We start from the raw sequence: 25,318 nt of genomic DNA, 5'->3' as shown, positions 1-25,318 counted from the left end.
TGTCCAGACTGTAGCTCCAGTTACGGACCCTCCGGGCACGGACAGCAGCCGTAACTCCTAGTCGGGCGAGTATCTCTGCTCTTAGCCGAGGATAGTCCTTGACCTCTTGCTCACTGAGGTCATAGTAGGCCTTTTGAGGTTCGCCTGTTAAATAGGGAGCAATGACCTCTGCCCACTCAGTGGAGGGTAACTTTTCTCGCTCAGCCACACGCTCAAAAACAGTTAGATAGGCCTCAACATCGTCATCAGCAGTCATCTTTTGCAGCGCACGCTGCACAGCTCTTCTTACAGACAAAGTCTCTGGCGCGGCTGCTGCCACCAGCTGGGGATTAGCACCTGCAGACGCCTCTTGCTTTGCTATCAGGTGCTCAATAAATCTCTGTTGTTGAGCCATCGCTTGTTCGTGACGCAGATTAGCATCTGCCAGAGCCTGTTCATGGCGCAGATTAGCATCTGCCTGAGCCTGTTGTTGCTGCCGATTAGCCTGCTGGTGTGCGACCAAGGCCTGTTCATGGCGCAGATTGGCGTCTGTCAGAGCCTGTTGTTGCTGCCGATTAGCCTGTTGTTGTGCGGCCAATGCTTGCTCATGGCGTAGGTTAGCGTCTGTCAGAGCTTGTTGCTGTTGCAGACTCACTTGCATTAACTGCTTCATCATCTCCTCCATGTTGCTTGTCTGTTTTTGGAGTGAAGCCGCAGCCTTCACCCAGGACATAAGCAGCTGTAGCCAAGTTGATGCACACCGTTGCCCTAGCAACCGTTTTGCCCGCTCCGCAGCACCAATTGTAGGGATCTTCCCGGGGGATGGTGTGTTTGGACACAGTTCACAGCAGACTTGGACTTGTAAAATAACAGCTTGGCGTTTATTTGCAGCATAAACAGTCCATAACAGAAATATAGCAACACTGCTTTAAGAACAAAACAAAAAGGTCTTGCCCGTCTGGGCGCTAACTAACACAGCAGGTTACCTCTCTGACACTTCAGTCGGCAGTATTGCGGGGTGTGAACAGGCCCCAGCAGCGACTGTCTTCCCAGCTCTCACCAAACAGCATGCAGGCTGTTCACTCCTGTCTGAGAGCAAGGACCTGTACACTGAGCCCACCTTTTGCCTTCTCAGGCTGATTGGGATCAGAGCTCACCTGATCCCAAAACCCACACTGGATCGAGGGGGAGGGAATGGCAAGTCCCACTACCAAAACCTACCTGCCATTCCATGTAAGTCCAGGCCCGGCAATAATAAATAATAGCTCAGCAGCATAACACTGCTGAGCACAGATGCCTCCTGGACTCACCATCTCACACTATGTATCAACCTGGGTGAGATGTACACCCCCTCGAGCACTTTACCAGTGACATGTCCACAATATATATATAAATATATATATATATATGTATATATACACGCACACACACACACACACACACATATATATACACACACACATATATACACACACACACACATATATACACACACATGAGCTGTGCACCAGTGTCATCTGCATCGGACACTGACACATGTGACATGGTGCCTACTAGGACCAGATGAGCCCTTTCCCATAGTGAGGTATTGTACAAGGAGAGAGATGACACGTCACACAGTGCCCCCCCCCCCCCCCCGGACTCCTCCGCAATTAATCCTCCTCCATCAATCCTCCTCCTCCTCCACCATCATCAATCCTCATCCTCCTCCTCCACCACCATCAATCCTCCTCCTCCTCCTCCTCCACCACCATCAATCCTCCTCCTCCTCTACCACCATCAATCCTCCTCCTCCACCACCACCATCAATCCTCCTCCTCCTCCACCACCACCATCAATCCTCCTCCTCCCCCTCCACCACCATCAATCCTCCTCCTCCTCCACCACCATCAATCCTCCTCCTCCTCCACCACCATCAATCCTCCTCCTCCTCCACCACCACCATCAATCCTCCTCCTCCTCCTCCACCACCATCAATCCTCATCCTCCTCCTCCACCACCATCAATCCTCCTCCTCCCCCTCCACCACCATCAATCCTCCTCCTCCTCCACCACCATCAATCCTCCTCCTCCACCACCACCATCAATCCTCCTCCTCCTCTACCACCATCAATCCTCCTCCTCCACCACCACCATCAATCCTCCTCCTCCTCCTCCACCACCACCACCATCAATCCTCCTCCTCCTCCTCCACCACCACCACCATCATCAATCCTCCTCCTCCACCACCACCATCAATCCTCCTCCTCCTCCTCCTCCACCACCACCACCATCAATCCTCCTCCTCCTCCACCACCACCACCATCAATCCTCCTCCTCCTCCACCACCACCATCAATCCTCCTCCTCCTCCTCCTCCTCCTCCTCCACCACCACCACCACCACCACCATCAATCCTCCTCCACCAAGTTTCCAGTATGTGAATGTAATCAGCAGAGACACATCTGGGCCATTCATTCCCTTCCGGATCATTCTGGGGCGCCCGATTCGGACAGGAGGAGGATGAGGAGGAGGAGGATGAGGAGGATGAGGAGAAATGTCCCATGACAAAAACCTCCAAACACCAGAAATATTAACCTGGGAAAATACATGAAGATCCACAGCTGCTCCGAAAACTTAAAGGGGCACTCCGGCAGGGTAGGACATAGAACGCTAAATCACAGACGTCACAGCTGGGAATTCTTTCCGTAGGCTGGGGGGGGAGGGGGGCATGGCGCAAAGGTCTTTCTAACACAAATACTGGACCGGGCAGAGGGGTATAGAGGCAGACCAACCCCAGGGGTATAGAGGCAGAACAGCCATAGGGGTATAGAGGCAGACCAGCCCCAGGGGCAGAGGGGTATAGAGACAGACCAGCCCCAGGGGCAGAGGGGTATAGAGACAGACCAGCCCCAGGGGCAGAGGGGTATAGAGGCAGACCAACCCCAGGGGCAGAGGGGTATAGAGACAGACCAGCCCCAGGGGCAGAGGGGTATAGAGGCAGATCAGCCCAAGGGGCAGAGGGGTATAGAGACAGACGAGCCCCAGGGGTATAGAGGCAGAGCAGGCACAGGGGTATAGGGTATAGAGGCAGACCAGGCACAGGGGCAGTGGGGTATAGGGGTATAAAGGCAGACCAGCCCCAGGGGTATAGAGGCACACTGGGCACAGGGGCAGAGGGGTATAGAGGCAGACCAGGCACAGGAGTGGAGGGGTATAGAGGCAGACCAGGCAGAGGGGTATAGAGGCAGACCAAGCACAGGGGCTGAGGGGTATAGGGGTATAAAGGCAGACCAGCCCCAGGGGTATAGAGGCACACTGGGCACAGGGGCAGAGGGGTATAGAGGCAGACCAGGCACAGGAGTGGAGGGGTATAGAGGCAGACCAGGCAGAGGGGTATAGAGGCAGACCAGGCACAGGAGTGGAGGGGTATAGAGGCAGACCAGGCAGAGGGGTATAGAGGCAGACCAAGCACAGGGGCTGAGGGGTATAGAGGCAGACCAGGCACAGGGGTATAGAGGCAGACCAGGCACAGGGGTATAGAGGCAGACCAGGCACAGGGGTATAGAGGCAGACCAGGCACAGGGGTATAGAGGAAGACCAGGCACAGGGGTATAGAGGCAGACCAGGCATAGGGGTATAGAGGCAGACCAGGCACAGGAGTGGAGGGGTATAGAGGCAGACCAGGCACAGGGGTATAGAGGCAGACCAGGCACAGGAGTGGAGGGGTATAGAGGCAGACCAGGCACAGGGGTATAGAGGCAGACCAAGCACAGGGGCTGAGGGGTATAGAGGCAGACCAGGCACAGGGGTATAGAGGCAGACCAGGCATAGGGGTATAGAGGCAGACCAGGCACAGGGGTATAGAGGCAGACCAGGCACAGGGGTATAGAGGCAGACCAGGCACAGGGTTGGAGGGGTATAGAGGCAGACCAGGCACAGGGGCAGGCTATGCTCTGCAGTCGGCTTCATACTGTATCCCGTCCCCTGCGTGGATGAGCCAGCAGTTAGTAACTAATAGCTCAGGGGTTTGCACGTGGGGCGTATTATAACCGATCACCCCAGGTCTCTGCTTCTCCATGTTGGCAGGGGGGGCACCACAGGGTGGGCAGTGTGAATTCGGAGATAGAAGTTCTGTATCACCAAGCTGCAGCAGTGTGATATATATATCCATCCCGGAGACGTCAGAGGTGTATGGAAAATGTAGGGTGCAGAAACTGTAAAATGGTGGACAACCAGTCTATGGCACTCAGCACATAGAAGCACCATTCTTATCACGCGGCTATACCGCCATCATACCCAGGAGGACACGCCGGAGTGCGGCTATACCGCCATCATACCCAGGAGGACACGCCGGAGTGCGGCTATACCGCCATCATACTTGGAGGACATACTTGCCGGAGTGCGGCTATACCGCCATCATACTCGGAGGACACGCCGGAGCGCGGCTATACCACCATCATACTCGGAGGACATACTTGCCGGAGTGCGGCTATACCGCCATCATACTCGGAGGACACGCCGGAGCGCGGCTATACCACCATCATACCCAGGAGGACACGCCGGAGTGCGGCTATACCGCCATCATACCCAGGAGGACACGCCGGAGTGCGGCTATACCGCCATCATACTCGGAGGACATACTTGCCGGAGCGCGGCTTCTTATGAAACAGGAAGAGAAAAACTTCTATCGTTTACCTTTAATTCTTGAGGATTCAATTGAGGAGAAAGTTGTGACACTGGAGTCAGAGTTCTGGCAAATATGGCCGACGCCATTGTATCCGGGAGGCTGGGCAGCTCAGCCGGTGGAGGAGGAGCGGCTGCAGTGAAGAGGATGGAGGCCGGCGGTTTACCAGGTGACGGGGGGACAGAACTCGGCCAGCTATGAGGAGACTGGGGGAACAGCTGACTGGACGGACGTTGTGCCGCTGATGTAGTAGCGTCTGGTTGTGGAGATAAGGGGGGGTGACCAGTCAGTACACTGGGGGCGCTGTGTGCCGGCAGGAGGACTCTGTGTGTAGTCAGAGAGACCCCAGGAGAGGGAGGGATATCGGTCAGAGATGGTAGGCGGGGGGCACTATGGGACGCTGACAACTTGGGTTTTCCATGAACTTTCTTCTGGACTGGAGAGCGGGGAGACATGGACTGGGAGATGACGACTTTCTTTAGAACGATATCCACACAGTCCGATCTCTCCTGGAGTTTCTGCACCAGATTCTTCTGCGTCCATCCAACCTAAGCAAAGAGAAGTTACCTAAGGTGAGGCTTCCTGTAACAATCCGGAAGGAGGTGGTGCTGGAGATACAACAGGGGGGGGGTGTTCTGGGATGGGGTGGGCGGAGCTAAGAGCCTCGGGTAACACAGCTGCCGCCGTAAACCCATCTACTCCGCTGACCAGACGACACATAACGGACACATCTCTTATACGCTGCAACACCACGAAGATCACCACTTACCACCACTTGGTCATTCACTCTAATGATCTCATCTCCGGGAAAGATGTGACCACAGCGATGTGCCGGAGACTGCGGAGAAAGGGAGAAGAAAGTATCATCTGCAGGAACCGGAGGAGGATGAGGACGAGGGAGGAGGACGAGGGCAGATGGGACAAGAAGATGTGACCACAGCGATGTACCGGAGACTGCAGAGAAAGGGAGAAGAAGGATGAGGAGGAGGACGAAGCCGGAGGACGAGGACGGGGGCAGATGGGACAAGAAGATGTGACCACAGCGATGTGCCGGAGACTGCGGAGAAAGGGAGAAGAAGGATGAGGAGGAGGACGAAGCCGGAGGACGAGGACGGGGGCAGATGGGACAAGAAGATGTGACCACAGCGATGTGCCGGAGACTGCGGAGAAAGGGAGTAGAAAGTATCATCTGCAGGAACCGGGAGGAGGAGGAAGAGGACGAGGAGGGGGAAGAGGAAGAGGAGGGGGAAGAGGAAGAGGAAGAGGAGGGGGAGGGGGAGGAGGAAGAGGAAGAGGGAGGGGGAGGAGAAAGAGGAGGGGGAGGAGGAAGAGGAGGGGGAGGAGGAAGAGGAGGGGGGAGGAAGAGGAAGAGGAAGAGGAGGGGGAGGAGGAAGAGGAGGGGGAGGAGGAAGAGGAGGGGGAGGAGGAAGAGGAGGGGGAGGGGGAGGAGGGGGAGGAGGAAGAGGAAGAGGAGGGGGAGGAGGAAGAGGAGGGGGAGGAGGAAGAGGAAGAGGAGGGGGAGGAGGAAGAGGAGGGGGAGGAGGAAGAGGAGGGGGAGGAGGAAGAGGAGGGGGAGGAGGAAGAGGAGGGGGAGGAGGAAGAGGAGGGGGAGGGGGAAGAGGAGGGGGAGGGGGAAGAGGAAGAGGAGAGGGAGGAGGAAGAGGAAGAGGAGGGGGAGGAGGAACAGGAAGAGGAGGGGGAAGAGGAGGGGGAGGGGGAAGAGGAAGAGGAGGGGGAGGGGGAAGAGGAGGGGGAAGAGGAAGAGGAGGGGGAGGAGGAAGAGGAAGAGGAGGGGGAGGAGGAAGAGGAGGGGGAGGAGGAGGAGGAAGAGGAGGGGGAGGAGGAAGAGGAGGGGGAGGAGGGGGAGGGGGAGGAGGAAGAGGAGGGGGAAGAGGAAGAGGAGGGGGAGGAGGAAGAGGGGGAGGAAGAGGAGGGGGAGGAGGAAGAGGAAGAGGAGGGGGAGGAGGAAGAGGAGGGGGAGGAGGAAGAGGAAGAGGAGGGGGAGGAGGAAGAGGAGGGGGAGGAGGAAGAGGAAGAGGAGGGGGAGGAGGAAGAGGAAGAGGAGGGGGAGGAGGAAGAGGAGGGGGAGGGGGAAGAGGAAGAGGAGGGGGAGGAGGAAGAGGAAGAGGAGGGGGAGGAGGAAGAGGAAGAGGAGGGGGAGGAGGAAGAGGAAGAGGAGGGGGAGGAGGAAGAGGAGGGGGAGGAGGAAGAGGAGGGGGAGGAGGAAGAGGAGGGGGAGGAGGAAGAGGAAGAGGAGGGGGAGGAGGAAGAGGAAGAGGAGGGGGAGGAGGAAGAGGAGGGGGAGGAGGAAGAGGAGGGGGAGGGGGAAGAGGAAGAGGAGGGGGAGGAGGAAGAGGAGGGGGAGGGGGAAGAGGAGGGGGAAGAGGAGGGGGAGGAGGAAGAGGAAGAGGAAGAGGAGGGGGAGGAGGAAGAGGAGGGGGAGGAGGAAGAGGAGGGGGAGGAGGGGGAGGAGGAAGAGGAGGGGGAGGAGGAAGAGGAGGGGGAGGAGGAAGAGGAGGGGGAGGAGGAAGAGGAAGAGGAGAGGGAGGAGGAAGAGGAGGGGGAGGAGGAAGAGGAGGGGGAAGAGGAAGAGGAGGGGGAGGGGGAAGAGGAAAGAGGAGGGGGAGGGGGAAGAGGAGGGGGAAGAGGAAGAGGAGGGGGAGGAGGAAGAGGAGGGGGAGGGGGAGGAGGAAGAGGAGGGGGAGGAAGAGGAGGGGGAGGAAGAGGAGGGGGAGGAAGAGGAGGGGGAGGAGGAAGAGGAGGGGGAGGAGGAAAGATGGAGGGGGGAGGAGGAGGAAGAGGAAGAGGAGGGGGAGGAGGAAGAGGAGGGGGAGGAGGAGGAGGAAGAGGAGGGGAGGAAGAGGAAGAGGAGGGGGAGGAGGAAGAGGAAGAGGAGGGGAGAGGAGGGGGGGAATAGGAGGGGGATGGAGGAAGAGGAGGCGGAGTGGGGAGGAGAAGGAAGAGGCGGGGGAAGAGGAACGAGGCGGGGAGGAGGAGGGGGAGGAGGAAGAGGGTGAGGAGGAAGAGGGGGAGGAGGAAGAGGGGGAGGGAGGCAGAGGGGGAGGAGGAAGAGGGGGAGAGGAAGAGGAGGGGGCGGGTAAGAGGAGGGGGAGGAGGAAGAGGAAGAGGAGGGGGAGGAGGAAGAGGAGGGGGGAGGAGGAAGAGGAAGAGGAGGGGGAGGAGAAGAGGAGGAGGAGGGGGAGGAGGAAGATGACGAGGAGGGGGAGGAGGAAGAGGAGGGGGAGGAGGAAGAGGTAAGCGGAGGGGGATGGAGGAAGAGGAAGAGGAAGGGGAGGAGGAGGAAGAGGGAGGGGGAGGAGGAAGAGGATGGGGAGGAGGAAGAGGAGGGGAGGATGAGGAAGAGGCGGGGAGGAGGAATAGGAAGGGAGGAGGAAGAGGAGGAGGCAGGATGGGGAGGAGGAAGAGGAGGGGGAGGAGGAAGAGGAGGGGGAGGAGGCAACGAGGAGGGGGAGGAGGAAGAGGAGGGGGAGGGGAAGAGGAGAGGGGGAGGAGGACTATGAGGGCGGAGGAGGAAAGAGGAAGAGGAGGGGGAGGAGGAAGAGGTAGGGGGAGGAGGAAGAGGAAGAGGAAGGGAGGGGAGGAGGAAGAGAAAGAGGAGGGGGAGGAGGAAGAGGAGGGGGAGGAGGAAGAGGAGGGGGAGGAGGAAGAGGAGGGGGAGGAGGAAGATGAGGGGGAGGAGGAAGAGGAGGGGGAGGAGGGGAGGAGGAAGAGGAGGGGGGAGGAAGAGGAAGAGGAGGGGGAGAGAAGAGGAAGAGGAGGGAGCATGGGAGGAGGGAGAGGAAGAGGAGGGAGCATGGGAGGAGGGAGAGGAAGAGGAGGGAGCATGGGAGGAGGGAGAGGAAGAGGAGGGAGCATGGGAGGAGGAAGAGGAGAGGGAGGAGGAAGAGGAGGGGGAGGGGGAAGAGGAGGGAGGAGGGGAGAAGATGAGGGGGAGGAGGAAGAGGAGGGGGGAAGAGGAAGAGGAGGGTTGAGGAGAGAAGAGGAAGAGGAGGGGAGGAGGAATGAGAAACGAGAGAGGGGAGGAGGAAGAGGAAGAGGAGGGGTGGAGGAGGAGGGGAGGAGGAAGAGGAGGGGGAGGAGGGAAGGAGGAAGAGGAGGGGAGGAGGAAGAGGAGGGGGGAGGAGGAAGAGGAGGGGAGGAGGAAGAGGAAGCGGAGGGGGAGGAGGAAGAGGAGGGGATGAGGAAGGGAGAGGGGAGGAGGAAGGGGAGGGGGAGGAGGACGGGGAGGGGAGGAGGAGGGGGCGGAGGAGGAAGAGGAGATGGAGGAGGAGGAAGAGGTGGAGGAGGAAGAGGAGGGGCGAGGAGGAGAAGGAGGGGGAGGAGGAGGCAGAGGAGAGGGAGGAGGAGGGAAGAGGGGAGGAGGAAGAGAAGGGGAGGAGGAGGAAGAGAAGGGGAGGAGGAGGAAGAGGAGGAGGAGGGGGAGCAGGAGGAAGAGGATGGGGCAGACGGGACAAGAAGGTGTGGCCACAGCGATGTGGCGGAGACTGCGGAGAAAGGGTGAAGAAAGTATCATCTGCAGGAACCGGGAGGAGGAGGAGGAGGAAGAGGACAAGGAGGAAGAGGACAAGGAGGGGGAGGAGGAAGAGGACAAGGAGGGGGAGGAGGAAGAGGTCTGTGCTTCCAGACTGCTGACACTGTTATATAGAGGTCAGGAGACACATGGGACCTGTCATGTAACAGTGTCAGAAGTCTGGAAGCACAGACAGATATATGACAGGTCCCATGTGTCTCCTGACCTCTATATAACAGTGTCAGCAGTCTGGAAGCACAGACAGATATGTGACAGGTATCATGTGTCTCCTGACCTCTATATAACAGTGTCAGCAGTCTGGAAGCACAGACAGATATATGACAGGTCCCATGTGTCTCCTGACCTCTATATAACAGGGTCAGCAGTCTGGAAGCGCAGACAGATATATGACAGGTCCCATGTGTCTCCTGACCTCTATATAACATGTCCCATAATACAGAAAGGACACAAGACCCCCAGTATAGTTTTATCTTTGTATTCCTGGTGGAGAAGAGGTATGAGGGAGCTGTAATAAATAACACGGCCAGACACACAGACCGGGGCTAATACGGCCATACCAACCGACAGGGGTGATAGGGGTAATACGGCCATAATAACTGATAGGGGTAATACGGCCATAATAACCGATAGGGGTAATACGGCCATAATAACTGATAGGGGTAATACGGCCATAATAACCGACAGGGGTAATACGGCCATAATAACCGACAGGGGTAATACGGCCATAATAACCGACAGGGGTAATACGGCCATAATAACCGACAGGGGTAATACGGCCATAATAACCGACAGGGGTAATACGGCCATAATAACCGACAGGGGTAATACGGCCATAATAACCGACAGGGGTAATACGGCCATAATAACCGATAGGGGTAATACGGCCATAATAACCGATAGGGGTAATACGGCCATAATAACCGACAGGGGTAATACGGCCATAATAACCGACAGGGGTAATACGGCCATAATAACCGATAGGGGTAATACAGCCATAATAACCGATAGGGGTAGTACGGCCATAATAACCGATAGGGGTAGTACGGCCATAATAACCGATAGGGGTAGTACGGCCATAATAACCGATAGGGGTAATACGGCCATAATAACCGATAGGGGTAATACGGCCATAATAACCGATAGGGGTAATACGGCCATAATAACCGATAGGGGTAATACGGCCATAATAACCGATAGGGTAATACGGCCATAATAAACCGATAGGGGTAATACGGCCATAATAACCGATAGGGTAATACGGCATAATAACCGATAGGGGTAATACGGCCATAATAACCGATAGGGGTAATACGGCCATAATAACCGATAGGGGTAATACGGCCATAATAACCGATAGGGGTAATACGGCCATAATAACCGATAGGGGTAATACGGCCATAATAACCAATAGGGGTAATACGGCCATAATAACCGATAGGGGTAATACGGCCATAATAACCGATAGGGGTAATACGGCCATAATAACCGATAGGGATAATACGGCCATAATAACCGATAGGGGTAATACGGCCATAATAACCGATAGGGGTAATACGGCCATAATAACCGATAGGGGTAGTACGGCCATAATAACCGATAGGGGTAGTACGGCCATAATAACCGATAGGGGTAGTACGGCCATAATAACTGATAGGGGTAGTACAACAAAAGAAGAGGTGCCAGGGAAGTAACGTGTGGCCGATACTGACCTCAGGGGTGACCCCGCAGACAAAGTGCTGGCCGGAGGAGGTGGATTTAAATTCTATACCCTAGGGGAAAGAAAAGAGAAAAGACAATTTAAAAGGAGACGTCCGCTACTGTAAAAAAACAAGAGGGAGGAAAGGTAATACCCATCAGTACTGGCTCCCCGGGAGCCCCCCAGTGCCCAATCACCGGGAACATCTCAGCCCACACCACCACCGGCTGACGGACAGTCCCATCGGCCAGTCACTGACCAGGGCAGGACGCCAGTGCAGTCACCAATCAGCTGAGCCGGCTGTCCATCAACAGGGTTGGCATACTCCCACACAGAATTAAGATACACCCCCACAATAAAGATGTGACCCCCCCCCCACAAATGAACTGAAGCCAGAGAAGGCATAGGTCAGACAAGGTGGTCACAGGATATTGGCCATCTGCAAGACTCAGTAGGAAACAGTCCTTGTCCGGTCGTGTCTATGAGTGAGGTGCAGCGCCTGTCTCGATGAGTGAGGTGCAGCGCCTGTCTCGATGAGTGAGGTGCAGCGCCTGTCTCGATGAGTGAGGTGCAGCGCCTGTCTCGATGAGTGAGGTGCAGCGCCTGTCTCGATGAGTGAGGTGCAGCGCCTGTCTCGATGAGTGAGGTGCAGCGCCTGTCTCGATGAGTGAGGTGCAGCGCCCTGTCTCTAGAGTGAGGTGCAGCGCCTGTCTCGATGAGGAGGTGCAGCGCCCTGTCTCGATGAGTGAGGTGCAGCGCCTGTCTCGATGAGTGAGGTGCAGCGCCTGTCTCGATGAGTGAGGTGCAGCGCCTGTCTCGATGAGTGAGGTGCAGCGCCTGTCTCGATGAGATGAGGTGCAGCGCCTGTCTCGATGAGTGAGGTGCAGCGCCTGTCTCGATGAGTGAGGTGCAGCGCCTGTCTCGATGAGTGAGGTTGCAGCGCCTGTCTCGATGAGTGAGGTGCAGCGCCCTGTCTCGATGAGTGAGGGCAGCGCCTGTCTCGATGAGTGAGGTGCAGCGCCTGTCTCGATGAGTGAGGTGCAGCGCCTGTCTCGATGAGTGAGGGTGCAGCGCCTGTCTCGATGAGTGAGGTGCAGCGCCTGTCTCGATGAGTGAGGTGCAGCGCCTGTCTCGATGAGTGAGGTGCAGCGCCTGTCTCGATGAGTGAGGTGCAGCGCCTGTCTCGATGAGTGAGGTGCAGCGCCTGTCTCGATGAGTGAGGTGCAGCGCCTGTCTCGATGAGTGAGGTGCAGCGCCTGTCTCGATGAGTGAGGTGCAGCGCCTGTCTCGATGAGTGAGGTGCAGCGCCTGTCTCGATGAGTGAGGTGCAGCGCCTGTCTCGATGAGTGAGGTGCAGCGCCTGTCTCGATGAGTGAGGTTGCAGCGCCTGTCTCGATGAGTGAGGTGCAGCGCCTGTCTCGATGAGTGAGGTGCAGCGCCTGTCTCGATGAGTGAGGTGCAGCGCTCTGTCTCGATGAGTGAGGTGCAGCGGCCTGTCTCGATGAGTGAGGTGCAGCGCCTGTCTCGATGAGTGAGGTGCAGCGCCTGTCTCGATGAGTGAGGTGCAGCGCCTGTCTCGATGAGTGAGGTGCAGCGCCTGTCTCGATGAGTGAGGTGCAGCGCCCTGTCTCGATGAGTGAGGTGCAGCGCCTGTCTCGATGAGTGAGGTGCAGCGCCTGTTCTCGATGAGTGAGGTGCAGCGCCTGTCTCGCTCCTCCTTTTTTTCCATTCCCTTTCTCCTCCTCTCCCTTCCCCTTTTCCCCTTGATTGAGTGAGGTGGCAGCGGCCGGTCTCGATGAGTGAGGTGCAGCGCCTGTCTCGATGAGTAGAAGGTGCAGCGGCACTGTCTCGATGAGTTAGTGCAGAGCCTTCTGTCTATTTTCTCTTTCTTTCCCCTGTCCTTTCCCATGATGATTGTGATGTGCAGCGCCTTGTCTCGATGAGTTGAGGTGCAGCGCCTGTGTCTCGATGAGTGAGGATGCAGACGCCTGTCTCGATGAGTGAGGTGCAGCGCCCTGTCTCGATGAGTGAGTGCAGCGCCCTGTCTCGATGAGTGAGGTGCAGCGCCTGTCTCGATGAGTGAGGTGCAGCGCCTGTCTCGATGAGTGAGGTGCAGCGCCTGTCTCGATGAGTGAGGTGCAGCGCCTGTCTCGATGAGTGAGGTGCAGCGCCTGTCTCGATGAGTGAGGTGCAGCGCCTGTCTGTTATATTTCATAGAGTATACAGGACCCCCAGCTTACCGCATTGTATACAGGACACCCAGCTTACCGCATAGTATAGAGGACACCCAGCTTACCGCATAGTATACAGGACACCCAGCTTACCGCATAGTATACAGGACCCCCAGCTTACCGCATAGTATAGAGGACACCCAGCTTACCGCATAGTATACAGGACACCCAGCTTACTGCATAATATACAGGACACCCAGCTTACCGCAAAGTATACAGGACACCCAGCTTACCGCATAGTATACAGGACACCCAGCTTACCGCATAGTATACAGGACACCCAGCTTACCGCATAGTATACAGGACCCCCAGCTTACCGCATAGTATAGAGGACACCCAGCTTACTGCATAATATACAGGACACCCAGCTTACCGCAAAGTATACAGGACACCCAGCTTACCGCATAGTATACAGGACACCCAGCTTACCGCATAGTATACAGGACACCCAGCTTACCGCATAGTATACAGGACACCCAGCTTACTGCATAATATACAGGACCCCCAGCTTACCGCATTGTATACAGGACACCCAGCTTACTGCATAGTATAGAGGACCCCCAGCTTACCGCATAGTGTACAGGACACCCAGCTTACCGCATAGTATACAGGCCACCCAGCTTACCCCATAGTGTACAGGACACCCAGCTTACCGCATTGTATACAGGACACCCAGCTTACCGCATAGTATACAGGACACCCAGCTTACCGCATAATATACAGGACCCCCAGCTTACCGCATAGTATACAGGACACCCAGCTTACCTCATAGTATACAGGACACCCAGCTTACCGCATAGTATACAGGACACCCAGCTTACCGCATAGTATACAGGACTCCCAGCTTACCGCATAGTATAGAGGACACCCATCTTACCGCATAGTATACAGGACTCCCAGCTTACTGCATAGTATAGAGGACACCCAGCTTACTGCATAGTATAGAGGACACCCAGCTTACTGCATAATATACAGGACACCCAGCTTACCACATTGTATACAGGACACCCAGCTTACTGCATAGTATACAGGACACCCAGCTTACCGCATTGTATACAGGACTCCCAGCTTACTGCATAATATACAGGACACCCAGCTTACCGCATAGTATACAGGACTCCCAGCTTACTGCATAGTATACAGGACCCCCAGCTTACCGCATAGTATAGAGGACCCCCAGCTTACCGCATAGTATACAGGACTCCCAGCTTACTGCATAGTATACAGGACCCCCAGCTTACCGCATAGTATAGAGGACCCCCAGCTTACTGCATAGTATACAGGACCCCCAGCTTACCGCCCTGCTCAGGGCTCACAGACCGCCCAACCCCAGGAGCCTCTGCAGGACAATGCCACCGCTGCCAGACCTTATTGCTCACATTCGTTTTCTCCATGTGATGGAGAAATTACTGAATGCCACAAGGAGACCTGACACTTTGCCCGGCAGGTTCCGGAATCTCTTTCTTCTCGCTCGTGTCATTGGGGGACACAGACACAGTGGGTATAGGCTGGTGCCACTAGGAGGCGACACTAAGCAAAGGAAAAAGTGTTGGCTCCTCCCACCAGGCTATACCCCGCCTGCAGGCACTGAGCTAACCAGTCTTAGCTTACTGTCCGTAGGAGGCTGCAGTTACTGCAGGTTTCTGCTCTTTATTATTCTAGTTTATTATTTTACTTCTTTCTCCTATTTAGGTGGGATACATAGACTGTCATGTCTCCCTGTTTCCCCAACAAGCAGGGCGAGCAGCAGAGCGCTGCCAGCACCCCTAGCTCCATGAAGACAAGTGGTATCATGAGTCCGGAGCGGGCTCCTCTGTCCCACCAGCCCAAGGGTCACCCGGACTACTGGAAGAGCTCCCCCCTGTACCAGCAAACCCCTCCTGGTGAGCGGAACGCTGAAGGGGTGACCCTGCTGGAGAGAAGAGGAGCAAGAGGGTGACTATATGGGAGGGTGAGTATATGGAAGGGTGAGTATATGGAAGGGTGAGTATATGGAAGGGTGAGTATATGGGACCTGGTAAGTATTTCCCCTCTCCCATTCCCTGGGGCCCCTTCCTCTTCTATCCAAGCTACCACACAACCTTCCCGCCATGCCAGACACCCCCACCCCCAGCGATCACCCTCCTCTTTATTCCCCCTAAGGGACAGTTTGCCAGGGGAGGATCCCTGTACAGTAGCGGTGAGGGACAGGTGGATATAGTTGTAGCATTTCACCTCTTCTTCTCCTCTTCTCTCCCTGGTGGGCGCCCTGCTCTACAAACACACCTGCAGCGTGTCTCCACCCCCCCACCCCTGCTGACCGGCCACTGCTACAGTAACAGCCGCCCAGCCAACCACCCACCCACCCAGCGTGCGCCACCACCGCCCCCACCCCGCCCCTGCTGACCGGCCACTGCTACAGTAACAGCCGCCCAGCCAACCACCCACCCAGCGTGCGCCACCACTGCCCCCACCCCGCCCCTGCTGACCGGCCACTGCTACAGTAACAGCCGCCCAGACAACCACCCACCCAGCGTGCGCCACCACCGCCCCCACCCCGCCCCTGCTGACCGGCCACTGCTACAGTAACAGCCCGCCCAGCCAACCACCCACCCACCCAGCGTGCGCCACCACCGCCCCCACCCCACCCCTGCTGACCGGCCACTGCTACAGTAACAGCCCGCCCAGCCAACCACCCACCCAGCGTGCGCCACCACCGCCCCCACCCCGCCCCTGCTGACCGGCCACTGCTACAGTAACAGCCCGCCCAGCCAACCACCCACCCAGCGTGCGCCACCACCGCCCCCACCCCGCCCCTGCTGACCGGCCACTGCTACAGTAACAGCCGCCCCAGCCAACCACCCACCCACCCAGCGTGCGCCACCACCGCCCCCACCCCGCCCCTGCTGACCGGCCACTGCTACAGTAACAGCCGCCCAGCCAACCACCCACCCAGCGTGCGCCACCACTGCCCCCACCCCGCCCCTGCTGACCGGCCACTGCTACAGTAACAGCCGCCCAGCCAACCACCCACCCAGCGTGCGCCACCACCACCCCCACCCCGCCCCCTGCTGACCGGCCCACTGCTACAGTAACAGCCCGCCCAGCCAACCACCCACCCAGCGTGCGCCACCACCGCCCCCACCCCGCCCCTGCTGACCGGCCACTGCTACAGTAACAGCCGCCCAGCCAACCACCCACCCAGCGTGCGCCACCACTGCCCCCCACCCCGCCCCTGCTGACCGGCCACTGCTACAGTAACAGCCGCCCAGCCAACCACCCACCCAGCGTGCGCCACCACTGCCCCCACCCCGCCCCTGCTGACCGGCCACTGCTACAGTAACAGCCGCCCAGCCAACCACCCACCCAGCTGTGCGCCACCACCGCCCCCACCCCGCCCCTGCTGACCGGCCACTGCTACAGTAACAGCCGCCCAGCCAACCACCCACCCAGCGTGCGCCACCACCGCCCCCACCCCGCCCCTGCTGACCGGCCACTGCTACAGTAACAGCCGCCCAGCCAACCACCCACCCAGCGTGCGCCACCACCGCCCCCACCCCGCCCCTGCTGACCGGCCACTGCTACAGTAACAGCCGCCCAGCCAACCACCCACCCCAGCGTGCGCCACCACTGCCCCCACCCCGCCCCCTGCTGACCGGCCACTGCTACAGTAACAGCCGCCCAGCCAACCACCCACCCAGCGTGCGCCACCCACCGCCCCCCACCCCGCCCCTTGCTGACCGGCCACTGCTACAGTAACAGCCCGCCCAGCCAACCACCCACCCAGCGTGCGCCACCACCGCCCCCACCCCGCCCCTGCTGACCGGCCACTGCTACAGTAACAGCCGCCCCAGCCAACCACCCACCCAGCGTGCGCCACCACCGCCCCCACCCCGCCCCTGCTGACCGGCCACTGCTACAGTAACAGCCGCCCCAGCCAACCACCCACCCAGCGTGCGCCACCACTGCCCCCACCCCGCCCCTGCTGACCGGCCACTGCCTACAGTAACAGCCGCCCAGCCAACCACCCACCCAGCGTGCGCCACCACCGCCCCCACCCCGCCCCTGCTGACCGGCCACTGCTACAGTAACAGCCGCCCAGCCAACCACCCCACCCAGCGTGCGCCACCACCGCCCCCACCCCGCCCCTGCTGACCGGCCACTGCCTACAGTAACAGCCGCCCAGCCAACCACCCACCCAGCGTGCGCCACCACCGCCCCCACCCGCCCCTGCTGACCGGCCACTGCTACAGTAACAGCCGCCCAGCCAACCACCCACCCAGCGTGCGCCACCACTGCCCCCACCCCGCCCCTGCTGACCGGCCACTGCTACAGTAACAGCCGCCCAGCCAACCACCCACCCAGCGTGCGCCACCCACCGCCCCACCCCACCCCTGCTGACCGGCCACTGCTACAGTAACAGCCCGCCCAGCCAACCACCCACCCACCCAGCGTGCGCCACCACCGCCCCCACCCCACCCCTGCTGACCGGCCACTGCTACAGTAACAGCCCGCCCAGCCAACCACCCACCCAGCGTGCGCCACCACCAAACCCCCGCCGCCTGAGTCATCCTACCAAAGCGCAGCCTCCAGCACACCAGGGGACGGGACTCCATCTCTGCCGCCCGTTCTGCCACACGGCCGGTTGATTCTCTTTCCGGGTCAGGTTAGGCAGCCGCGTCCCGGCCATACTCTTTAATTTAGGCCCCGGCTTCTGGCCTTACTAGGCCTCTCCTCCAGGGGGATGTGAACTACTTACAGCAGCCAATGGCAGAGCAGCGCGCATTTTCCACTGCCTGCTATTGGCTCTGTGATCTCTATTGTATTTCTCCCCGCACGGGCTGCAGTGATTCAATGCAGCCTGCTCGGAACGGCATGCGCCCCCTGCTGACCATTACGATGTATGTCAGCTTCTGTCACACTATGGTGTAGTACTTGTATAGTACTCTGGCGCCATCTAGTGGTTCCTAAGATTATTACAGTTGCCATATTCCTATATGAACAGTTTTCTATGGAAGGAAGAGTTTTTATTTTCATCCTCTTTGCCCTCACACTCGGAATAGCGAAGGGGGTTTGTTATCTGAATGTCTCAGACCTCAGACTTTTTACAAAATGCAGTTGCAGCAGAGGGTTTCCTGGCTCTCGCTGCAGACGTACTTTTCTGATTCTTGTATGTTGCCAGTCATATTACTGCTATGGCCACACCGGCAGTCACATGGCACTGGCTATCGCCACACCGGCAGTCACATGGCACAGGCTATCACCACACCGGCAGTCACATGGCACTGGCTTTAGCCACACCGGCAGTCACATGGCACTGGCTATTGCCACACCGGCAGTCACATGGCACTGGCTTTAGCCACACTGGCAGTCACATGGCACTGGCTATCGCCACACCGGCAGTCACATGGCACAGGCTATCGCCACACCGGCAGTCACATGGCACTGGCTATTGCCACACCGGCAGTCACATGGCACTGGCTATCGCCACACCGGCAGTCACATGGCACTGGCTTTAGCCACACTGGCAGTCACATGGCACTGGCTATCGCCACTACAGCAGTCACATGGTACTGGCTATCGCCACACCGGCAGTCACATGGCACTGGCTATTGCCACACCGGCAGTCACATGGCACTGGCTATCGCCACTACAGCAGTCACATGGCTCTGGCTATCACCACACTGGCAGTCACATGGCACTGGCTATTGCCACACCGGCAGTCACATGGCACTGGCGATTGCCACACCGGCAGTCACATGGCACTGGCTATTGCCACACCGGCAGTCACATGGCCCTGGCTATCACCACACCGGCAGTCACATGGCACTGGCTATCACCACACTGGCAGTCACATGGCACTGGCTATCACCACACTGGCAGTCACATGGCACTGGCTATCACCACACTGGCAGTCACATGGCACTGGCTATTGCCACACTGGCAGTCACATGGCACTGGCTATCGCCACTACAGCAGTCACATGGCACTGGCTATCGCCACTACAGCAGTCACATGGCACTGGCTATCACCACACTGGCAGTCACATGGCACTGGCTATCGCCACTACAGCAGTCACATGGCACTGGCTATTGCCACACTGGCAGTCACATGGCACTGGCTATCGCCACTACAGCAGTCACATGGCACTGGCTATCACCACTACAGCAGTCACATGGCACTGAATATTGCTACCTAATTACTCCTTTCACAGGTGAAGTAGTTGTGGCGCAGCGATACCATCCTGCCTTTCGCTTGCCAGTGGCTATCGCCACATCAGCAGTCCTTTTGCTCCCTTTCACAGGTGATGTACTTATGCCACACTGTCCAGACTACCGCTACAATAACAGTCATATTGCTCCCTTTTGCAAGTGATGTAATTTAACTACAAGGCCTTTCTGCTTATCACATAACTGACTATTGCTTCATCCTTAGTCCTGATTTTTCCTTACACAGGTAATGTAATTGGGCCACAGTGATACCACATGTTGCGGTGACATGATCCTGCCGGTCTTATGCCAAGGCCATTGCTATGTCAGCTCTCTTTCTAGTGGAACAATCATGGCGTTCTCCTCCACAGATTAATCAGTTGTGCTACATCGGTACTATTCTACCTGTCATGTGGCACTGTGAATTGCCACAACAGCAGTCACGTCAGTCCCTTTCACACGTACGATATTCGTGCTACAGTGGTACCTTTGTGGTTTTGAGGAAGACCATTTACCACCAGGTCACAGTCATATTATTCCCTTCCTAGAGGTGAAGTGCTTCGGCTACAGCGTTACCCTTCCCTGTAGCACCACCTGCTGCTATGTCAGACATTATATTGCCCTCATCCAAGGAGGAGAAATTGTGGGATACAGAGGTACCGCCTGTCATTTACACAGTACATTTTTACCATTTTGTTGGCTGTCATCTCTCTCCCTTCTGTAGGCAGAGGTATGGTGTTAGGGCCCTATTCCACCGGACGATTATCTTTCGCATAATCGATTAACGATCTCAAACGACCGCTATTGCGAAAGACCTGAAAACATTCACTCATTTCCATGGAACGATAATCGTTACTTATGATTGTATTTGCGATTGTTTTTTCTTCGCTATTGTGTTCGTATCTACTGCGAACGACCGAACAATGTCTTATTCAATGCGAACGATTTGCAAACGAGCAACGCTAAAAATAGGTCCAGGACTTATAAAGCGATCAACAATTTCTTGTTCAGTCGTTAATCGTTAACTGCATTTCATCCGAACGATTATCGTTTAGATTCGAACGATTTAACGATAATCGTCCGGTGGAATAGGGCCCTTAGAGTCTCAACTTCCGGTCCGCTTTGGCTATGCCAGCGGTCACTTCCCTCCTCCTGTAGCAGTGCTTTGTTTTCAGAGATATCCTTCTGCTCTTTATCCAGTACCTGCCAGCCACCTTTACTCCCCCTTGTAGACAGGTTGAAGGGGCTGCACAGAGGGTTCTTCCTGTACCCTGCAGCTGTTCTCGCAACACCATTAACCTCAATGCACCACTCCTAGGGTGGTACTTTGAGGCGTATTATAGATTCCTTCCCTCTCACAGGTATTGCTTCAGGTACTTCATCGATGGCTGCAGGTGATATCATTTTCCTGTATGAAGGTTCTTTCCTCCATCACACCTAGTCCCTGTTATGGTTCCACTGGTTGTCACATTATCCTCTTCCATAGGTGGAATAAATGTGTTACCTTGCAGCACTGTCTTCTTCATCAGATGCCTATGAGAACCATTCCAGAACCCTGTCCCCCTCTTTATGCGGGATGCCTAAGGGCAGCCGACCATGCTATCCACTTCCACAGGTAGTGTACGGGTGAGTACAGCCTTCTTGCAGGGTTGGCAGATGGATCTCTGGGGGTCTACATTTACCCCTTATGCTGTACAGCCTACCTATTTTTCCTCCTTTCTATGCCAGGTCATTGGTATGTCCAGGTGCATCATAGGTCACATTGGAAGCGGACAAGGATCAGGCTTTGCCTTCTGCAGCTTCCTCTCCTTTGTGGATAGTCCTATTGTTTGCTGCACTACAAGCTCAGACCTAAACTGTGGACGTCAGCTAGTTCTTCCACAGCCACAGGGCTACTTTGTATCTCAGGCCTTATTGGCCTGTCCCTATGGATGCCGACTATCCTCTGGTCCTCCTATAATTAAGCTGCACCCTGTTAGGAGCAGCCTTCGTTTTACAGAGGACGGTTCTCTCTCAAGGTGGCTTGTAGACTGATTTTTGATTCCCTGTCCTCTAGTGGAAGCCTCAGCTGGCTTGCAGTCGACCTGATCATGTGCATCTAGTGCCCATTCAGGGAATCTTTCAGGGCAGACACCTTTTGTTTTTTGGGCTCTACTTCGATTCAAGTCCCTGGACAGTGCAAATATTGCTCTGTGATTTCCTGGAGTGCTACTTACTGTAGTTTTTCCTGCTTTTCCTGACACCAGTGTCAGCCCCTATTTGATCTTTCTCTGCTAGAGGTGAGACATCTCATTTTGAAGCGAACATCTGCTGTGGAACCCCTTCTTTGAGTCCTTTTATCCTAACTGAATATGTTGGAGGGGTTATTGCCTGTCTGCCCTACTGCAGACATCAGACCTTGCATCTCAATGCACCTGCCCTTTCGGTGCTTCTCCCACGCCCCGGTAATGCTTGTTCGATAAGACCACCGTCGGTGGGTCAGGCCTTTTTCTGCTCCATATCGACTTTGGCTTGCCTGAGCCATGACATGGCATTGGGAAGCCTAGACCAGGGTGTTGTCATCTAGATCAGTCCTGATTTTAATACAGGCTCTTATGTCACCCTAGTTCCTCCCGAAGCTGCTTTTTTCTGGCCTACAGTCTTTGCCATCCCATCTCCATGATGGCCATCTTTGTGTTCTCGGTTCTCTTCATCTGGTTCTAGGTGATTCATCTTCCTGCTAAGTCCAGTCTCCATGTCATTTGGCTTACAACAGGGCCTTTTCTCATTGGCCATGCTTGTTAGTTTCCCTGGACTCTCCAGGGATTATTGGTATCTGCCCTATAACCCTGCCTGGCAGCACCACCTCAGCTGCCTGCCCAGACTCATTGGTGTTCCATCAGCCAGTCAGGAGGGTGCAGGTTGATAGACAGTTTACTCTTTCATCTCTGGACTGAGGGGTAGTACAGATCTCTGGGATAACCAATCTCCTCAGCTGGAGTCATTGGTTTTTGGACATGTCTGTCTTGGTCTGGTTTGTCCAGTGGTAGTCTCTTAGGCCCTTAATTGTTTCCAGGTTTCTGCCAGACCCTCACTCGCCCTCGGTGTTCTCCTCTCCTCCTTATTGGTCTCTGGGTACATTGACGCAGTCCTTACAAGCACTCTTGATGGCTTCCTCCTGTTCCTGGCAGGTGTGACCTGCCACTTTGTAGTTCTTCTCCTTTCATCCTGCCATGTTCCCTTTGACCCCAGACTAGGTCTGGTCAGGCTGGCTTCCTTTCCATAAGCCTTTCTCTCTGGCTTTTTGGACACAGAAGTCCATTTGTTGTCTCCTTTCTTCAGTGGTGGTACATTTTCCCTAATGTTCTCATCTGATGTCTGTCCTTTGTCCATTCGCATCCTTCCCATTCTGGCAATGTTCTCTTCATCATTTGACCGTAGTCAGGCCTTCTTTGCCCACCTGGTGTGCATTCATGATTACCATTCCTTCCTCAGGACAGCTGTCTGCTCAGCTTATCACGTCCCGGACAGCTGGAGCTCACCACTCACTCACCCCAGTCATGGGGATCTCATGACCAATGTTTCATAGGTTCTCTACTGCCTAGGTGCTCCCAACTGCTTCCTGATCTCTGCACCTCTTACATTTATTGTAAGGTGCAGTCATTCCGTCAGTACTGGCTTCCTGATCGCCATTCTCTGCAGGTTGCAGTATATTAGTCGGTTGGTTGCGTTAGGTCTTTTTGTTCCCACCCTTGGGGACTGCTTTAGGACGTCCCACTGTGTCTGTGTCCCCAAATGACACGAGCGAGAAAATGGGATTTTGTGAGTGCTCACCGTAAAATCCTTTTCTCGTTGATGTTCATTGGGGGACACAGCTCCCACCCTGTATCTTTTTTTCTGGGCCTTCGGCATTTAATGGTTCTGCTAGTTGGTTTTCTTACTCTCCAGTTGCGCTCCATCAGCAGTTCTATTTTCTAGATTTATCTTATATCTTCTGTTGACTGCTGGCTGCTCTTACTGCTTGTGCACAAACTGGTTAGCTCAGTGCCTGCAGGCGGGGTATAGCCTGGTGGGAGGAGCCAACACTTTCCTTTGCTTAGTGTCGCCTCCTAGTGGGACCAGCCTATACCCACTGTGTCTGTGTCCCCCAAAGAACATAGACGAGAAACGGATTTTACTCACAAAATCCCTTTTGCGGATGTGTTGGCAGCTACAGCGGCTCACAGATGGGAATCCCCTGACCAAAGCTCAGAGATAGCAGTGTCTTGTATAAGTGGGGCTTCCCTGTCAAAGTGGTTGTGATGTATAATGGCGCCGAGCACGTGGCCTCCTCCCCTGGAGACTTGCACAAGCTCTGCACTTCGTGGAACCTCTTGCCGCAGACAATATGACGCGACTCCTAACAAGATTCCTGAAGTCACTTACAAAAAGAAGAGCTGTGTGATGGGACTTAGTGAGTTCTTCTTGATGACCCCCGGCCTCCGGCGTCACCTCGGCTCCTCTCTGGGCCCTGACACAGCACTCTCCTCCTTGTTTTATATACATATACAATCTCTGCAGACTCCGACCCCTTCTTCCTTATAGGCGGGAGATGGAGCCGTTGTCTTACGTGCTGTGGCGTCCTTGATATCAGCCTCCTGTAATAGCCACCATGGCGATTAGCTTTATATCCATTAATGTCAGGGGTCTGAACTCCCCCTTTAAGCGGTCCATGCTCGGGAGGGAAGCCTGGCTACAGCAGGCGGATATAGTGGGTATCCCTGAAACTCCAACACGAAGATGTGGTTAGGCGTAAACATTGACGATACCCTGTGCAGCTGTGAGGTGATACTTGCCTTTATGCAACTTTTTGGTCACTTATTACAATTTTTCTGGATTTATTGCGACCAAAAATGCACAATTTTGCACTATGGAATTTTTTGTGCTTACACCATTTATCGTGCAAGATCAGGAATAGGATCATATAATTCCGTCGATTACGCACGCGGTGATACCAAATATGTTTATTTTTATCACTTTTTTTTTTTTACACTAACATTAATTTGAAGTCAACCTGGGGGCCTCCTATATACACAGTACTGATCTCTCACATATAATATATATATATATATATATATATATATATATATATATATATATATATACATACATACATACACACACATACACACTCTACCTCCAAACCCATAGTTAGGGGCCATATCATAAACTATAAGAGAAACAGATCGCTGATCTCAGGGAGACCAGCCAAAAGACAACACTGCCGGCTGCTAGTGAAAGCGCTCAATGCAGTGAAGTCCTAGGTGCATTGCCCCCTGGGAAACATGAATATGAAAAAGAAGAGCCCGTGGAGCCTCATTGAAGAGTCTCAAAACACAGGACTAGCCAGATATCCCTCCGGGAAGGACCCAGCCAAGGGGCAGCTCCTGTTAGGAAACCACCATATTAAGTGGCCCTATAAGTCAATGTAATGACAAGGGATAAACCAAGGCCAGGTAACCATCCACATACAGCTGTTTCGGGGTGTTGCCCCTCATCAGTGTGGAGCAGGATTCTGGCTAGGTGGGAGCAATGCCTAGTAGAGCCATAAGAGAAACACATCACTGATCTCAGGGAGACCAGCCAAACGACAACACTGCCGGCTGCTAGTAAAAGCACTCAATGCAGTGAAGTCCTAGGTGCATTGCCCCCTGGGAAAAATTAATATGCAAAAGAAGAGCCTGTGGAGCCTCATTGAAGAGTCTCAAAACACAGCCAGAATCCTGCTCCACACTGATGAGGGGCAACACCTCGAAACTGCTGTATGTGGATGGTTACCTAGCCTTGATTTATCCCTTGTCATTACATTGACTTATAGGGCCGATTAATATGGTGGTTTCCCTACAGGAGCTGCCCCTTGACTGGGTCCCTTCCGGAGGGATATCTGGCTAGTCCTGTGTTTTGAGACTCTTCAATGAGGCTCCACGGGCTCTTCTTTTGCATATTCATATCATAAACTATATCTCCCTAAAACACAAACAGGCACATC

The 25,318-nt window shown here is 55.5% G+C and overlaps 1 protein-coding gene across 4 annotated transcripts in view; it reads right to left on the bottom strand.

The window, feature by feature from the left end:
* CNKSR1 (connector enhancer of kinase suppressor of Ras 1) overlaps positions 1-25,318 on the bottom strand; it is an 89,430-nt gene that overhangs the window by 35,896 nt on the left and 28,216 nt on the right. For 2 of the 4 annotated variants that reach the window (XM_069971814.1, XM_069971815.1), the window contains 3 exons: positions 10,906-10,965; positions 5,414-5,482; positions 4,656-5,192 (listed from right to left, as the gene is read on the bottom strand). The exons of 1 other annotated variant lie outside the window; for it this stretch is intronic. In XM_069971814.1, coding sequence (XP_069827915.1) covers positions 4,656-5,192; positions 5,414-5,482; positions 10,906-10,965 — 666 coding nt within the window. The remainder of the gene's footprint in view (positions 1-4,655; positions 5,193-5,413; positions 5,483-10,905; positions 10,966-25,318) is intronic. One more of the 4 variants, XM_069971816.1, reaches the window with a different exon arrangement.

The sequence above is a fragment of the Dendropsophus ebraccatus genome, chromosome 5 (genome assembly GCF_027789765.1).
Source record: "Dendropsophus ebraccatus isolate aDenEbr1 chromosome 5, aDenEbr1.pat, whole genome shotgun sequence".
Lineage (NCBI taxonomy): Eukaryota > Metazoa > Chordata > Amphibia > Anura > Hylidae > Dendropsophus > Dendropsophus ebraccatus.
This window is presented reverse-complemented; position numbering and strand designations above follow the sequence as displayed.